The 18,537-nt window shown below is 40.6% G+C and overlaps 1 protein-coding gene across 2 annotated transcripts; it reads left to right on the top strand.

The window, feature by feature from the left end:
• Nucleotides 1–890: 890 nt before the first annotated feature.
• Nucleotides 891–13,357, top strand: LOC110538544 (B-cell receptor CD22). 2 transcript variants are annotated; one of them, XM_021625443.2, is made up of 17 exons: nucleotides 891–1,401; nucleotides 2,116–2,202; nucleotides 2,501–2,625; nucleotides 4,708–4,768; nucleotides 5,238–5,402; nucleotides 5,623–5,836; nucleotides 6,309–6,461; nucleotides 6,707–6,801; nucleotides 9,236–9,568; nucleotides 9,653–9,883; nucleotides 10,683–10,952; nucleotides 11,116–11,376; nucleotides 11,763–12,044; nucleotides 12,149–12,236; nucleotides 12,323–12,368; nucleotides 12,603–12,967; nucleotides 13,080–13,357. In XM_021625443.2, the coding sequence occupies exons 8-17, from the start codon at nucleotides 6,747–6,749 to the stop codon at nucleotides 13,144–13,146; spliced, it is 1,998 nt and encodes a 665-aa protein (XP_021481118.2). In that variant the 5' UTR covers nucleotides 891–1,401; nucleotides 2,116–2,202; nucleotides 2,501–2,625; nucleotides 4,708–4,768; nucleotides 5,238–5,402; nucleotides 5,623–5,836; nucleotides 6,309–6,461; nucleotides 6,707–6,746; the 3' UTR covers nucleotides 13,147–13,357. The 2 variants fall into 2 exon arrangements, with proteins under 2 accessions (XP_021481118.2, XP_036798915.1); XM_036943020.1 differs by having other exon boundaries at nucleotides 5,623–6,461.
• Nucleotides 13,358–18,537: the final 5,180 nt, after the last annotated feature.

An 18,537-nucleotide genomic window follows, 5' to 3' on the forward strand; every position in this document is an offset into this window, starting at 1 on the left:
TCACGTCGGCTACGGAGAGCGTGATCACACAGTCGTCCAGAACAGCTGATGCTCTCATGCATGCCTCAGTGTTGCTTGCCTCGAAGCGAGCATAGAAGTGATTGAGCTCATCTGGTAGGCTCGTGTCACTCGGCAGCTCGCGGTTGTGCTTCCCTTTGTAGTCTGTAATAGTTTGCAAGCCCTGCCCCATCCGACGAGCGTCGGAGCCGGTGTAGTATGATTCAATCTTAGACCTGTATTGACGCTTTGCCTGTTTGATGGTTTGTCGTAGGGCATAGCTGGATTTCTTGTAAGCTTCCGGGTTAGAGTCCCGCACCTTGAAAGCGGCAGCTCTACCCTTTAGCTCAGTGCGAATGTTGCCTGTAATCCATGGCTTCTGGTTGGGGTATGTACGTACAGTCACTGTGGGGACGACGTCCTCAATGCACTTATTGATGAAGCCAGTGACTGATGTGGTGTATTCCTCAATGTCATCGAAAGAATCCCAGAACATGTTTCAGTCTTTGATAGCAAAGCAGTCCTGTAGTTTAGCATCTGCTTCATCTTAACATTTTTTTATAGACAGAGTCACTGGTGCATCCTGCTTTAATTTTTGCTTGTAAGCAGGAATCAGGAGGATAGAGTTGTGGTTGGATTTACCAAATGGAGGGCGAGGGAGAGCTTTGTACGCGTCTCTGTGTGTGGAGTTCAGGTGATCTAGAATTGTTCCCCTCTGGTTGCACATTTAACATGTTGATAGATATTTGGTAGAACTGATTTAAGTTTCCCTGCATTAAAGTCTCCGGCCACTAGGAGCGCCACCTCTGGATGAGTGGTTTCCTGTTTGCTTATTTCCTTATACAGCTGACTGAGTGCTTTCTTAGTGCCAGCATCTGTCTTTGGTGGTAAATAAACAGCCACAAAAAGTATAGCTGAGAACTCTCTTGGCAAGTAGTGTGGCCTGCAGTTTATCACAATATACTCAACTTCAGGCGAGCAAAATCTAGAGACTTCCTTAGATTTCGTGCACCGGCGGTTGAATTTTACAAATATGTGCTGTTCTATCCTACCGGTGCAGCCTGTATCCCGCTAGCTGAATATCCATGTCGTCATTCAGCCACGATTCCGTGAAGCATAAGACATTACAGTTTTTGATATCCAGTTGGTAGGATACGTCTGTGTTTGCGCAGCCCTCCAGTGTGATCGACGCGGGCCGTCCTCTGACTCTGACCTGCAGCAGCCAGGCCAACCCTGCGGTGGACAACTACACGTGGTTCAGGATCAATGCGGCTGACGCCTGGGTAACGCGATCGGGCCCAAGCTACACCTTCGCTGAGGTCAGCCCCGGGGAGAGCGGCCAGTACTACTGCAAGGCACGCATCCGTGTCCACAGCTCGCCTGTCCTCACTGTCAGAGTCAGAGGTCAGTGCACTGGGCAGGATGGAGGGAGGGTAGAGTAGGAGGTGGGGAGTCTAAACTCAGTGACCCAGATGGCTTCTGTCTGTGTGTTTCTTAATTTATCACTACTGTAAATGTAATGTCTGTTTCACAGACATGTTTGGGAAGATACCCTACCTAAATGTGTCACTGTATGTCCCTCAGTCTGCCCACTCACGATCCCAAAGTTTTTCTGCTTTCGATTCTCTGACCTGTGAGTCATATATGGATAACTTTCAATAACTGTAAAAGGGGAAGAAGAGCTGAACTTTGATATCAGGTAACAGAAGTCTAGAGATTTGATAATTGATTCATGGAGCTGACGAAAGCTGGATATTTTACTCTGTCTTCCTGTCTATGTCTGTCAATCTTTCTGTCACTCTTTCCTTCGCATCCTTCTTGGCCTTCTCTTTACTCTCCTTCACTCTCACTGTCATTACCCCAAACATCCTCATTCTCCCCTCTATGATGGTGACTACTGTCAGATTTACTCAGACTGAACCAGTTGTTGCTCTTTGATTGGCAAGCAGACTGAAAGTTAAAGCCCTGGCCTCAGCTGTGGGCGTGTCTGCTGGTCTCATCACTCTCACTGTGGCCATCATGATCAGGTGACGCACTACAACCATTATGTGATAAAATAACATCTAGAAAAATAATTAACAAAGAATTGTCGTTGGTTGTATTTATATGGAATAACAGAGGCCATCGGTGACAGCTGACACACTGTTCTACGAGTCAGTCCAACAGACCTTTCAGTTGAGGACTGGCAAGTTGTCCGACATCCCGGTAGGTTGAACAACAACTCCCACTATGCACCACTAGAGGGAAACACCATGGTCCACTTGTAATAATTAGGTCATGCCATTAGAATTACTCATGATTAGATTCCCATCTTCTTTTGAAAGATCAAAGGTAACAATATGTACCTACACTTTAATGACACTGCACCTACCATGTAAATACATCAGCACCTACCATCATTCGGCCCCATTTTAAACCCAGGTTTGGGTTCTCTCTATTGAAGTGACATCAACCTTCTTCAGTCCTCTCATAGGAATCCCCCTATTTTCTCTGTGTTTGAAAGGAGGAGCCAGAGGAGGTGTGTGAGAGGGCCGATCCCTCCATCGTACCCCTGAAGGATGCTCCACCCTGCACAGAGGCAGACAGCATCCTCAACTACAACACTGTGCATTACTCCAGGATCCCCAGGTAACCAGCCATCCTCCATCTCTCACTTCCTCATCATTCTCTTTCTCCTCCTACCCTCTCCCCTTGATCTTCCTCTCTTCTCTTCTTCTTTCCCCCTCTCTCTCCTTTCTACTCACCTTTCTCCTTCTCTCCTCTCCCTTGTATACTTTCTCCTCCCTCTTCTTCTTTCTCCTCCTACCCTCTCCCTTCTTCCTCATGCTTATCCTCTCTCAGTCCTATCCTTCTCTCTTCCTCTTTCTGACATACAGACCAGTGGCATTACCTGTCCCTCCGTCTTTTCTTTCCCAGTCTGGACCAGATTCAAGTTACAAATGTACCACTGGATGGTGATAAAGAGCCAAAAGATGCTGCCAATGTTGTTTACACTGTCCTGGCCAGACCACACCAGTAGTGGTGCAGGAAAATTAGGGTATATTTTGATGTCACTAATTTATCTCGGCTAATATATGAACAGAGAGTTATATACACCTCACAATCGAATTAAATAATTTGCAATAAGTTCAAGTTTGTCCATAGAGACAATCATATTCTAAATGTGAATTCAGTGACCAACCTCCTATTTTTTTCCGCATATCTCCCAGATGAGAACTGTAGTGTCCTTTGCTCAGTTTATCAGTTGAGTGACATCGCCAGAAAGATCTCTACCATCGACCCCTGAACTGCTTCTGAGCAGGACTGCTCACTCTAAGCCAATTTACTGTTTATCTAATTTACTACAAAGCTAATTTACTAGGAATAGTTCAATTAGGGACTTGTAATTCATTTGGCATTATAAGTGGCATTATAACTAATTTATTAGCATTTAACTATCTCCTCCATAAGATATCAGTAAAATGTAACACACTTTACAAATGAAGTTTGGTATGCATCATCACTCATGCTAGTCTTATGGAGGATGTGTGTAAATGTGTTGCTGATCATATCTAGATGTATTAAAGAAATATTTATCAGGTTGACACTTTGCCCTGCTTATTCTGCTCTATCATGTTGTGGATGTCAGTACTGAGTTATTGATCAATTATTAACATACGAACTATGTTCGGAAATAACGCAGAGGTTAGAGGGGATATTTTATATTGTTCTAATGTCATTGCTGTGTTACCCTGATGGTGAAATTATTTCTGAAATGATTAACCTCAAAGGATAGGACTGTATCTCATCTGAGATTACAGAGTAACTCACTTATCTATTGAAAAATACAGAAGAAGCAGTGATATGGTCAACTGTGTCTGCACCAGAACGTGTACAGTATTACCCATGGTACCTCAGAGGGAGATGGGATATGCAAAAAAACACATTTTTAATTCACACGTGTATAATACACACTTGTATGTGTGTGAAATAGGACAAAGACAAGCACCCAACAAATGATTATTATTATTATTATCTCTTCAACATACTGAATGTCTCTAAATCACTAAATCTATTCCCTGCTTACATAGAAAAGTTACATGACCTTCCCTGTCAACCTTCAGTCTCAACTCCTGCATTCTGCTTGTGAAATTGTTATCAAATCAGTCCACGGTATTTGCATGGTCATTTGCTGACCAGTCTCCTTCTGTGGACATGCTCTGTAGATGAGTGAGTGATTGTTGAGTGATCCTGTTTCTTTCTATAAACGTTCATGTGTTTCCTTTCATGCAGTTGATTTGTATGTTTACCAATGTTAATGTAGAATAGGATTTCTATTAAGAAATTGAAGCATAGTTCAGTTTATTTCATGTTTGGTGATGATAAAAAAAAAACAGAATGGCTAGATGATATAAAGGTGTATCCCAGTTGTGCTGTCTTATTGACAGCAGGGTTGGGCTCAATTCCATTTGAATTCCACTATATTCCAAATGTTCCTAATTGAAAAGCCTTGAAGATAATTGGAATTGGAATTTCAGTGTACTTCTTGAATTTAAAGGGAATTGACCCCAACCCTGATTGACAGAGACAGTTACATCAATTAAAACAATGTTGATGCTGCCACCATCATGCTCCACCGTAGGGATGGTGCAAGGTTTTCTACAGTATGTTTGATGACTGGCTTTGTTACTGTCTAATGCTGTATAATTCCCTCAACCTGTGGTGTTGCAGTTGCAGTTTGATGCGATGTGGCCCTTTGAAACAACCAGTGTGATTACTCTCAAGTTGCCAGGTGAATAGAATATATCTTTTTGTTTGATACTCTATCTTTCCGTGGATGCCAGTATTCCGTTATGAATAAATGAATGATATAAAATGTATATTGTATGTGGCTCATTAGAGATGAACAAGGAACTGATCAGAGGGGATATTTGATATTGGTCTAATGTTATTGTTGTGTTACCTTGATGGTGGAATTTATCAAATGATTTACCTCAAAGGAAAGTCATATATTATCTGAGATTGCAGAGTAACTCACTCTTTACATCAACAAAAATACAGAAGTGACTGATAGCCTGTTTGTGCACCAGCATGTGTAGAGTATTATCTTTCAAGTTAACATATCTGAAGGGAGGGCACACATAGGAATGCTATATTATATTTTCTTACCTTAAAATGGCAAATGGGTACTGTACGTATGAGTGTTGTAGATAAGTGTGATAACTGTTTTTTGTTTTGTTGTTTGTGGGTGTAATTGGAAGATGACATTCAACGATACAACACCATAGCTCCATGTGCCTTAAGAGGGTCATCAGTGGTGTTTGGATGCACTTACGCCTAACCTCAGACCAGACTATAACAAATACCTTGAAGTTCTGGAGTCAAGAGTGGGACAACTATCTTTGTCTGGCCCCGGAATACAGAGGGTGTGTAGAATACCTTGGAAATAGAAAGCACAACTGCACCTTGAGAATGAATAACCTAATTAGTAGTGATGCAACACAATGCTACTTCAGATTTGAGACGGTTGATGAAAAAAAAGACAACTGCATGGAACAGTATCATACCAGAAGTAAAGCCCACTCTCATAACACTACTTTATTGTATTTTTTATTGATGACTGTTTTTCTTTCTCCTCTCTACAAGGGCTGACAGCTGAAGTTAACCCTGCCACTGTGAGAGAGAGAGAGAGAAGGTGACACTAACATGTGACACAACCTGTACACTGAGTGACCATCCCACTATTGTCTGGTTCAGGGATGGACACTCAGTACACAACACAGAGATTCTGGTAGATACCGATGTGCTGTTCAAGGTCAAGATCTTCTCTCCTCTGCTCCAGTGTCTCTTGATGTCCAATGTGAGTTAATACCTGATCTAATTAACATGAGCGCATCATATTATTTGACTCATATTGGAGCAGCTACCTGGGTTCAAAACTCAGCACAGGATGTGCTGCTTCTGAAATGTGTTAACTTAATTGCATTATAAGGTCAATAAAAGGGATGTTATTATTTTCTGTAAAGATAGTAGGATTTTGGAAGAAGTATGTTGATAGCATAGTGTTCTCACATATAACAGACCTTGTCTGTTTGTTGTGAATGTCAATGTGCCTGAAAGCAAATTTGAATTTGCCATGACACATGGCAGTGTCTATTTGCTGAGGGTGACTGTGTGTTTGCATTGTGGTTACCTTTAGGGGAAGTTAAGCAGTTTGGGCTAGACTGTTGTTAACTGACTTGCCTAGTTACAGAAAGGTTAAATGAAATAAATAAAACATGTTACTGTGACCCCCTTAAATACAATATAATATATCAATTGTATGGTAACAGGAAGGGAAATAGCACCAAAAGGCTCAACAGACAAGACATTCTCAGCCCAACTTCTGCATTGTGGTTGTGACATGGTTATTATCACACCTCTCCATGGTATTTATTTGCATGGTCATTTGCTGATCAGTCTCTCTGGACACATTCTGCAGGAGGGTGAGTAGTGTTTGTCTCTGTAGAGTTTCATGTTTTCTTTCCTTTAATTGGTGCAACATTGGTGCACAGTGATGTTCAATCTATCTGTTTAGTGAGAATTTAAAGATAGAATGACTACATGATCTAGAATGTGAGAAAACTCTTCCGAGACAGATAAATATTACACCTGTTTTAAGTGAAAACGCTGTTGGAGCTTGTTTCATGATTGACTTTGCTATTAAGTTAAGCAATTCCCTCCTCAATAGAGCCCCGTGGTGTTTTTATTGAAGTGTTGCAGTTGCTGCAATGTGGCTCTTTGAAACAACCAGTGTGATAATGATGATTACTCTCACGTCGCCAGGTAACCATATTTTTGCTTTGATGCTCTATCATAATGTGGATGTCAACACTGACTTATGATTAATAATTGAGATATGAAATGTGTACTACTACTGTGTATTGCTAATGGGAGATAAACAGGGAAATACTGCAGAGGGAAGAGGGGATTTGTTATATTGTCATTATTGTGTTACCTTGATAGTGAAATGTACAGTACCAGTCAAATGTTTGGACACACCTACTCATTCAAGGGTTTTTCTTTATTTTTACTATAACACATATGGATTCATGTAGTAACCAAAAAGTGTTAAACAAATCAAAATATATTTTATATTTGAGATTCTTCAAAGTAGCCACCCTTTCTTTGCCTTGATGACAGCTTTGCACACTCTTGGCATTCTCTCAACCAGCTTCATGAAGTAGTCACCTGGAATGCTTTTTAATGAACAGGTGTGCCTTGTTAAAGGTTAATTTGTATAATTTTTTTCCTTCTTAATGCGTTTGATTCAATCAGTTGTGTTGTGACAAGGTAGGGTGTATCCAGACAATATCCCTATTTGGTAAAATATCAAGTCCATATTATGGTGAGAACAAATCAAATAAGCAAAGAGAAACGCCAGTCCATCATTACGGACAAAAATGAAATAGTCAATATGGACAATTTCAAGAACTTTGAAAGTTTCTTCAAGTGCAGTTGCAAAAATCATCAAGCACTATGACGAAACTGGCTCTCATGAGGACTGCCACAGGAAAGGAAGACCCAGAGTTACCTCTGCTGCATAAGATAAGTTCATTAGAGTTAACTGCACCTCAGATTGAAGCCAGAATAAATGCTTCACAGAGGTCAAGTAACAGACATCTCAACATCAACTGTTCAGAGGAGACTACGTGAATCAGGCCTTCATGGTCAAATTGCTGAAAAGAAACCACTACTTAAGGACACCAATAAGAAGAGACTTGCTTGGGCCAAGAAACACGAGCAATGGACAGCAGACTGGTGGAAATCTGTCCTTTGGTCTGATGAGTCCAAATTTGAAAATGTTGATTCCAACCTCCATGTCTTTGTGAGACGCAGAGTAGGTGACCGGATATTCTCCGCATGTGTGGTTCCCATTGTAAAGCATGGATGAGGAGGTGTGGGGTTGCTTTGCTGGTGACACTGTCAGTGATTTATTTAGAATTCAAGGCACACTTAACTAGCAGGTCTAACAGCATTCTGCAGCGATACGCCATCCCATCTGGTTTGCGCATAGTTGGTCTATCATTTGTTTTTCAACTGGACAATGACCAAAACAAGCTGTGTAAGGGCTATTTGACGAAGGAGAGTGACGGAGTGCTGCATCAGATGACCTGGCTGCCACAATCACCCGACCTCAAACCAATTGAGATGGTTTGGGATGAGTTGGACCGCAGAGTGAAGGAAAAGCAGCCAACAAGTGCTCAGCATATGTGGGAACTCCTTCAGGACTGCATTCATCATAAAGCTTGTTGATGGAATGCCAAGAGTGTGCAAAGCTGTCATCAAGGCAAAGGGTGGCTACTTTGAAGAATATAAAATATATTTGTTTTAAAACTTTTTGGGTTACTACAGGATTCCATATGTGTTTTTTAATAGTTTTGATGTCTTCACTATTATTCTACAATGTAGAAAATAGTATAAATAAAGAAACCCTTGAATGAGTAGGTGTGTCCAAACTTTTGACTGGTACTGTATATTTCTCAAATGACAGGGTTGGGGGGTAACTGATTACATTAACAGGACAATGATCACATTTAATCAGTTACATGTAATCTGATACATGTTTTTATGTTATCAGTTACGTTACCAGCTAAAATATTGTAATAATATTGCAGATAGTTTAAAAAAAATAATGGATTACTTTTAAATTCAGAAAGGATTTTTGCGGAAAAAACAACATTGTGACATCTTTCTGTTTTCTAATGACATTCAATTCAGCAATGAAATAATGCAGAACATTAAGTTTGTTCCACCTGAACGAGTCTGACCACAAATCAGGGACCACTATGGTGACACACCAAATGCGCTTGAGGGATTATTTTTGCCTCTGCTAATGCCTTTTAAGGGGAAAGTAATTCAAAACTAGTCCGATTATGTTACTGAGTTTTGGTAATCCAAAGGTTATGTCACTGATAACATTTTGGCACAGGTAACTAGTAACTGTACCGGATTCTATTTAGAAAGTAACCTCCCCAACCGTGTCAAATTATAAGCTTCAAAGGGAAGGAAAATCTTATCTGAGATTACAGAGCAACTCACTCTTCTAATGAACAAAATACAGAAGTGACAGATTAACATATCTGAAGGAAGGCCACACACAGGAATGCTATATTTTCCTATACCTTTAAATGGCAAATTGGCACTGCATCTATCAGTGTTGTAGGTAAATGTGATAACATGAACTCTTTTTTTGTTTTGTTGTTGTTGTTTTTTAAAGGTGATTGTGAGAGAGATTGGATGGTGACTTTCAACGACACAGATCCATGTGCCTTAAAAGGGTCATCAGTGGTGTTTGGATGCAGTTATGACTACCCCTCAGGCCAGACTGTAACAAATACCTTCTGGAAGTTCAAGACTCAAAAGGAAGACACAAATTTCTTTGAGGCCCAGCAATACAGAGAACGTGTTGAATACCTTGGAAATGAAAAACACAACTGCACCTTGAGAATGAATAACCTAATTAGTAGTGATGCAAATTCCTATCTCTTCAGATTTAAGACAGTTAATAATGCATGGAGCAGTAAAACATCAGTTTCACTAACTCTGACAGGTAATTTTGATACCAGAAGTAAAGCCCACTCTCATGACTCTACAAAACATTTTCAGTAGTTATTGTTTTTCTCCTCTCTACAAGGGCTGACAGCTGAAGTAAACCCTGCCACTGTGAGAGAGGGAGAGAAGGTGACACTAAAATGTAGCACAACCTGTACACTGAGTGACCGTCCCACTATTGTCTGGTTCAGGGATGGACAAGCAGTATCAAAAACAGAGTTTCAGGCAAATAGTGAGGATTCTGGTATATACCGATGTGCTGTTCAAGGTCAATATAATCTCTCCTCTGCTCCAGTGTCTCTTGATGTCCAATGTGAGTTAATACCTGATCTAATTAACATGAGCACATTATATCATTGTATGCATTTTAGCATAAGGCTGTAACATAACAATGTGGAAAAAGTAAAGGGGTCTGAGTACTTTCCGAATGCACTGTACATTCAAAGCTCTGCATCAAGGATGCGCTGCCTCTGAATGGTGTTCATTTAATTTCATTATATTCATAAGAAAGCTAAAAGAGAAGGTTTATTTCCGATAAAATAATAGGATGAATTTTGAAAGACGGATGTACAGTTGAAGTAGGAGGTTTTACATACACAACAAGAAATTTGTTGAGTGGTTGAAAACGAGTTTTAATAATGACTCCAACCTAAGTGCATGTAAACTTCTGGCTTCAACTGTAGATAGCATAGTGTTTTCACATACAACATCCCTTGATCGCTTGATGTGAATGTCAATGTGCTTGATAACAAATTCGCCGTGACACAAGGCAATGTCTATTTCCTGACCGTGGCTGTGTGTTTGCATTGTGATTACTTGAAGAGGAAGTTGAGCAGTTTGAGGATGATGTTCATGCTGGTAGGGTATGGTGAGAGCAAATAACACAATGATGGCTACTAACTAAATGCAAAACTGTTCTGAGAACGTTAATAAATATATTCTGACCCATTATATTTACTGGAACCACCAATTGGGATGAAAGTTCAGTCTTTTGGTTTTGTGAAGTGCACAGACCTCCAAATGTGTGGTGAGAGGTACTGTAGTAGTGTTGTGGTTCTATACAGAGAAATATGTTCATATAAACACTTGTAACCTTACTCCCTCTCCTACAGATGCTCCAAAGAATGTCACATTGTCGGTCCGTCCATCTGGAGATGTTACTAAGGGTGACTCAGTCACTCTCAACTGCAGCTGCAGTGCAAACCCCCCCATGTTGAACTACATCCTGTATAAGGAGAGTGGACAGGGCTCCACCACTGTGGCCAGGTGGCAGACTCACACCTTTTCTGACATCCAGCCAGGGGACAGTGGATGGTACTACTGTAATGCCAGCAACAGTATCAACACAGTCAGATCTAATCTAACTAACCTCAATGTTCAATGTGAGTATTGGCAGTTTAATTCGGTGGTAACGAACAGAAGGCCAACGAGTCACTTTGTGATGCCAGTACCTTTTGGATGCAATGTATGCCTTGCTGAGGCTGTGTGAAAGAAAAAAGGCTGTTTTCCACTGATGTACTCACAGCTATTTGTTTCCACTTGCAGACCCTCCTGAGGACACCTCTGTGTCAGTCAGTCCCTCTGGTCCAGTGGTAGAGGGAAGCTTTGTGAATCTGACCTGTAGCAGCCATGCTAACCCAGCAGTGAGCTACACCTGGTACAGAGTCAATGGGAAAAGCCCTATCCAGTCAGGGACTCAGTTGATACTTGAGAAGGTCTCTCCTGCTAACTCAGGGAGGTATTACTGTAAGGCACAGAACAAACATGGAGCCCTCAACTCATCACTCCTGTTTCTTGATGTTCTGTGTAAGTTAACTGTACATGCTATGTGAGGATGTCAGTTTTATGTGCAATGTTGTGTTTGCTTTCTTTATAGGGAAGCAGGTTGTTAAAACTGTGTGGTTGCAGTATCTTGGAGTGTAATATCCAAGATATTGCAACAGTTTTTAACTACAATGTAAGCATAACAGATCTGCAGAGTTGGGGTAAATCACAATTAAATTCCTTTCAGTTGAATTGGACATGGAATGTACCATAGGAAAGCAATGCAATCTCAGTCTCACCTGGCATGAATGTAGATGAACTTGACACCAACCCTGTTGGCCAGGACTGTTTGTGTTTTGATTAATCGTTACTAGATATGGAGCAGATATCAAAAGCTAAATTCTTCAATTTTTTTCTGCTTACTTTAGATCCCCCAAGGAACACCTTGGTATCAATCAGTCTCTCTGTCCCACTGTTAGAGGGAAGTTCTGTGAACCTGACCTGCAGCAGCCAAGCCAACCCAGCAGTGGAGAACTACACCTGGTTTAAGGAGGATGGAACAGACACCTCACAGACAGGGTCAGGAGATGTGTTGGCATTGACCTCTCTAACCTCCTCTGACAGTGGACAGTACTTCTGTGAGGCCAGGAACAGAGAAGGGGCTCACAAGTCTAACGAGGTGTCTCTGATCATACAGGGTGCCAATCATGGTGAGTTTAGAGGGAAATGTCCTGTTCTCCTCAATCAATATGTTCTAAATGGGAATTCCCTTGAATGTATTTTTTTCATGTACTGTACCCTGCGTCATTTTCAGCTACAAATACTTTCCAAATAACAGTTTACATTGGTTCCGCGGCCACAGTTTTCACGGTGATCGTACTTCTTGTGTTCTTATGGATGTGGTAAGTCTAGAAACATCATAGTGCATAAGTATGATGGCCTTGTGGTACCTATTTGTCCCGCCAAAGAAATGTGGTTTCTTTGACAGGAAGATCCCGTGCAAATTATGGCAAAGGACTGCTGTGGACATAGAGGTGAGTGGAACACAGCATATACACTCTAATTCACAATACCAATAGCATTTCAGTGCAATAGTGTTATATGAAGGTTTGAACACAGTAAGAGTTCATGGTATTTGAACAACATTCAAGCACCAGCTTCCATTCTTCCCCAGTAACATGATACTTAGTTTAACCAAAAGATTAAGGTATGTTGAGGAGTCAATATTTCAAACGTTTGGTCTTTTTTTGACTGATTGCATCTTTCAGGACGATCAAAACTCAGTCTTATCCAGAAAAAGGACCAGTAATGACCCAGCCACACAGGAAACTAGAACAGAGGAACAGGAAAATGCCCTCTATGCCAACGTTCAACTGCCTCCCTCTCACACCCACCACCAAGACAGTTCTCTGTACTCTGTGGTCGAGCCACCAGCTCTGCAGAACCCTCCTGAACCTCATTACGCTACCTTTGACTTCCAGCAGTTCCGCAGCTCCATCGACGGGGCCCAATTCTCCAGATGCCATAAAGAGGATGATGTTATATACTCCACAGTGAAAGCCATAAAGGCCAACGTGACAGACAACCTCCAGTACGCCAGCATCCATTTCCCCCTCCCCAGTCCTACTACCAGGTAAGAGTGAACTCTCTATCAGTTCAGTCCTTTTCCATATAACCTATTTCTGGAAGTCTGTTTATTTGAAATGTTTGAATATACTCATACAAAAACGATTTGCTTTTTGCAGGCTGGAAGAAAGTTTAGAGGTGGACCATTCTGTTATCTACTCCACTGTTGCCAAACCAGAAGCCTGAACATATCCTTTCATAATGTTGAATAAACTAAGCTGCATTGGAACGCAAGTTAAGATATGTAAAGTGTGCAATTAATAAGTCGTTATGGTAATAGAGTTACAGTGCCTTCGGAAAGAATTCAGACCCCTTGACTTTTTCCACATTTTGTTACGTTATAGACGTTATTCTAAAATGGGTTAAATACATACAAATTCTCAGCAATCTACACACAATACCCCATAATGACAAAGAAAAAACAGGTTTATAGAAATGTCTGCAAATGTATTAAATATTTAAAAAAACAGAAATACCTTATTTACATAAGTATTCAAACCCTTTGCTATGAGACTCGAATTTGAGCTCAGGTGCATCCTGTTTCCATTGATCATCCTTGAGAGGTTTCTACAAATTGATTTCTACAACTTCACCTATGGTAAATTCAATTGATTGGACATGATTTGGAAAAGCACACGCCTGTCTATATAAAATCCCACAGTTGACAGTGTATGTCAAAGAAAAAACCAAGCCATGAGATCGAATGAATTGTTTGTAGGGCTCCAAGACAGGATTGTGTCGAGGCACAGATCTGGGGAATGGTACCAAAACCTTTCTACAGCATTGAAGGTCACCAAGAGCACAGTGGCCTCCATTATTTTTAAATGGAAGAAGTTTGGAACCACCAAGACTCTTCCTAGAGCTGGCCTCCCGGCCAAACTAAGAAATCAGGGGAGAAGGGCCTTGGTCAGGGATGTGACCAACAACCCGATGGTCACTCTGACAGAGCTCCAGAGTTCCTCTGTGGCGTATGGAGAACCTTCCAGAAGGACAACCATCTCTGTAGCACTCCACCAATCAGGTCTTTATGGTAGAGGCCAGACGGAATCCACTCCTCAGTAAAAGGTGCATGACAACCCTCCTGGAGCTTGCCAAAAGCCACCTAAAGTGCTCTCAGACCATGAGAAACAAGATTCTCTGGTCTGATGAAACCAAGATTGAACTCTTTGGCCTGAATGCCTAGAGTAAAATCTGGAGGAAACCTGGCACCATCCATACGGTGAAGCATAGTAGTGGCAGCATCATGCTATTGTAACGAGATTCGCCTTCCTCTGACGAGGAGTATGACAGATCGGATCAATGTGCAGCATGGTAAGTGTTCGTCATTTTTAATGAAAAGTCACTGAACACGAAAATACCAAATAACAAAGTGAAAGACAGAAACGAAAAACAAAACAGTTCTGTATGGTGAAAACACAGACAGAAAACAATCCCCCACAACTCAAGTGGGAAAAACAGGCTGCCTAAGTATCGTTCTCAATCAGAGACAACGATTGACAGCTGCCTCTGATTGAGAATCATACCAGGCCGAACACATAGAAAACCAAAACTAGAACAACACATAGAATGCATCATACCCAATCATACCCAAGAAGACTCGAGGCTGTAATCACTGCCAATGGTGCTTCAACAAAGTACTGAGTAAAGGGTCTGAATACTTATGTAAATGTAATATTCCAGTTCTTTATTTTTATAAATTTGCAAAAAAATATTTAACAAACAGTTTTTGCTTTGTCATTATGGTATATTGTTTGGAGAGGGAAAAAATGATTTAATCAATTTTAGAATAAGGCAAAAACGTAACAAAATGTGGAAAATATTTTCCGAAGGCATTGTATATGTCTTGTACTGTACTTGTAATATACAGTATGTGTCTCAGGTGTGTCCATGAGCGTCCATTGCTTGTGCATGCTTCTATCTTGTTAAGACCGCTTAAGGATCGGACCCTTTTTTTCAATTTTCATCTGAAATGACATACACAAATCTAACTGCCTGTAGCTTAGGACCTGAAGCAAGGATATGCATAGTCTTGATACCATTTGAAAGGAAACACTTTGCAGTTTGTGGAAATGTGAAATTAATGTAGGAGAATATAACACTTTAGAAAGACCATTATCGGACTTAGGACTCTAGGCGCAATTACGATTTTGGCCACTAGATGGCAGAAGTGTATGTGCAAAGTTTTAGACTGATCCAATGAATCATTGCATTCCTGTTCAAAATGTTAAAATGTCTGCCCAAATATGCCTAATTGGTCAATATATACATGTTAAGGTAGATAGCTGTGTACTCTTTAAACAATAGCATGGCATGTTTTCACTGTAATAGCTACTGTAAATTGGACAGTGCAATTAGATTAACACTAATTTAAGCTTTCTGCCCATATAAAATATGTCTATGTCTGGGAAATGTTCTTGTTAATTACAAAATCATGCTAATCACATTAGCGCACATTAGCTCAACCTTCCCGAGGGTGGGACACCGACCTGTAGAGATCTTTATTAACCCACTTAAGACACTCCTCCTCCTTTCCAATCCTTACATTGTATGGCTCTACAAGAAGCTAATAAAGAGGGTATCAGGATACCAAACATTTATTACTCTCTTAAGAGAATCTGTCCTCACCTCCTGGCCTCAACCCCTCTTTCATCTAATACACAGATGTCCATCTGTCTTTCCTGTATCATCACGTCACTCTTCTCTCCTCCATCAAACATATTCCAAAGCCTTCTGGCTTCCCACAGAGAACCCTTAACTTTCTCCTTTTATTCTATGCTTCTTCTCTATCATTTATTTAATATCTCAATGTTCAAATTGTCAAACCCAACAACATCAATGCCCAGACAACCACCACTACAAACACAACAACAACATATGGATAGACATTCCAGTGTATTTCCATTTAAAACAAGAATAGAGAAATAATATGATGTGCCCCGTCCTGTTATCTGTCTGGTATGTCTTATTGGGCTTTCCGCTGGAGTGTGGGCAGTACTACAGCAGTATAACATCACTGAGCTGCCCTCAACAACATCACCAGTGGGACTGAGGGACACTGCAATTAGACAAGAGATGTGTACGCAATTTTTTTAACCAGGCAAGTCAGTTAAGAACAAATTCTTATTTAAAATGATGGCCTACGCCAACTGTGCGACTTACAATCACAGCCTGGATTTGAACCAGAGACTGTAGTGACACCTTTTGCAATGAGATGCAGCGCCTTAGACCACTGCGCCACTCAGAAGCCTATTACAAATTATACACAGGTTCTTCAAGTTTGGGTTGAGTGGCAAAATAAAGAAGTCACAACAGGTTGCAAGTTCAAAAAATGATATTCCCCTTCATTAGTGAATACAAACTGGATTACTGAGACCCTCTCTACCTGGTCAAAAAGGAGGTCATAACAGTACATAATTAATAAAACCAACAAACTAAACAACCAAAAATACAGGTTCTGGTGCAGTCGAGGGGAGATCAAACAAAATATGAATTCAACTTCAATTCAAGATAAATAAACAAGATTCTCTCAAACTTAGTCAGATCGTTACAAACTAAACCAGTCACATGGCCACTTCCCTTTTACCAGCACCTTCCCCCAGCGGCTGCACCTCAACTTCAATTCAAGATAAATAAACAAGATTCTCTCAAACTTAGTCAGATCGTTACAAACTAAACCAGTCACATGGCCACTTCCCTTTTACCAGCACCTTCCCCCAGCGGCTGCACCTCAACTTCAATTCAAGATAAATAAACAAGATTCTCTCAAACTTAGTCAGATAGTTACAAACTAAACCAGTCACATGGCCACTTCCCTTTTACCAGCACCTTCCCCCAGCGGCTGCACAAAAAAAGCAACTGTCGTCCAATGAAATTTCAAGATCAATCATTCAGTTAATAAATATCTGGATGGGACAAATGTTGGGTTGGCTGTTTACAGCTGTACAGAACCTTTGGGAAGAATTAAACTTGGTTAAAGCTTCTCTAGTGTCTGTGGGTTATTTACTCTGAAAAATAAAAACCAAACAATGTGAATCAGAGGCGTTGGGTGGTCGCCCAAAGGATGATTCCATACCGACAGTCAAGACCATGTGACTTCCTGCTACAATTCCGCAACTTTTGCATACAGTCGTTGTTGTCGTAGGACATGCCACCATACCATCAGGATTTAAAGTACAATAACTTCTTAATTACAAGAGAGCTCTCAATGTTGTTGCCAACAGCTGGTATTGTACATACAGATATCAATGTCACTATTACTCAGAGAGTCTTTCAGGATGTTAATGAGAAAATTGGTAAATATTGACAAACTTTCTGAGGAAGTGTAAGGACACTATGAGAGTCTCTCTGAATCATGTGATAATACTGAAACGAGGAAGCAATGGCTCCTCTCAGAGTGACTCAGAAATGATGATGACATTAACATTCACAGAGATCAGGCTTGTGGTCAGACCTGATCTCTGTGAAGACAAGCTGGAAGCTGACCACAACTTCAACAGCTCTCCTATTCTCATAGGTCAAATAGTTACACACTAAATGTACAGTACCAGTCAAAAGTTTGGGCACACCTATTCATTCAAGGGTTTTTATTTATGTTTACTATTTTCTACATTGTAGAATAATAGTGAAAACATAAACACTATGAAAGAACACATATGGAATCATGTTAAACATAAACATATATTTTATATTTGAGATTCTTCAAAGTAGCCAGCCTTGATGACAGCTTTGCACACTCTTGGCATTTTCTTAACCAGCTTCATGAGGTAGTCACCTGGAATGCATTTCAATTAACAGGTGTGCATTGTTAAAACTTAATTTGGGAATTTATTTCCTTCTTAATGCGTTTGAGCCAATCAGTTGTGTTGTGACAAGGTAGGGGTGGTACAGAAGATAGCCCTATTTGGTAAAAGACCAAGTCCATATTATGGCAAGAACAGCTGAAATAAGCAAAGAGAAATAACAGTCCATCATTACTTTAAGACATGAAGGTCAGTCAATCCGGAAAATTTCAAGAACTTTGAAAGTTTCTTCAAGTGCAGTCGCAAAAACCATCGAGCACTATGATGAAACTGGCTCTTATGAGGACCGCCACAGGAAAGGAAGACCCAGAGTTACCACTGATGCAGAGGATAAGTTAATTACCAGCCTCTGAAATTGCAACCCAAATAAATGCTTCACAGAGTTCAAGTAACAGACACATCTCAACATCAACTGTTAATGAGCGAGCTAGGACCGACGACAGAATTCAGAACAATGGCAGTATACATATCTCCCTGGCATATTACATCATTTATGCAGCAGCATACAATACATTTTTGGACTTACCTTGTTGTGCTGTGCTCACTTGAACAGGTACATGGCACGGCGGTCCTTCGTGGGCAAATTTTGCCTTCAAACTTTGTCATCAAAGTCTGACATTCTCTGGATTTATGGTGCTTTCAAGACAACTGTGTATGTAGTTCTGTCCTTGAGCTGTTCTTGTCTATTAATGTTAATGTATTATTTCATGTTTCAGGTTTTTTGTGGACCCCAGGAAGAGTAGCTGCTGCTTTTGCAACAGCTAATGGGGATCCTAAT

This window comes from Oncorhynchus mykiss, chromosome 2 (genome assembly GCF_013265735.2).
Source record: "Oncorhynchus mykiss isolate Arlee chromosome 2, USDA_OmykA_1.1, whole genome shotgun sequence".
NCBI classification, from domain to species: domain Eukaryota; kingdom Metazoa; phylum Chordata; class Actinopteri; order Salmoniformes; family Salmonidae; genus Oncorhynchus; species Oncorhynchus mykiss.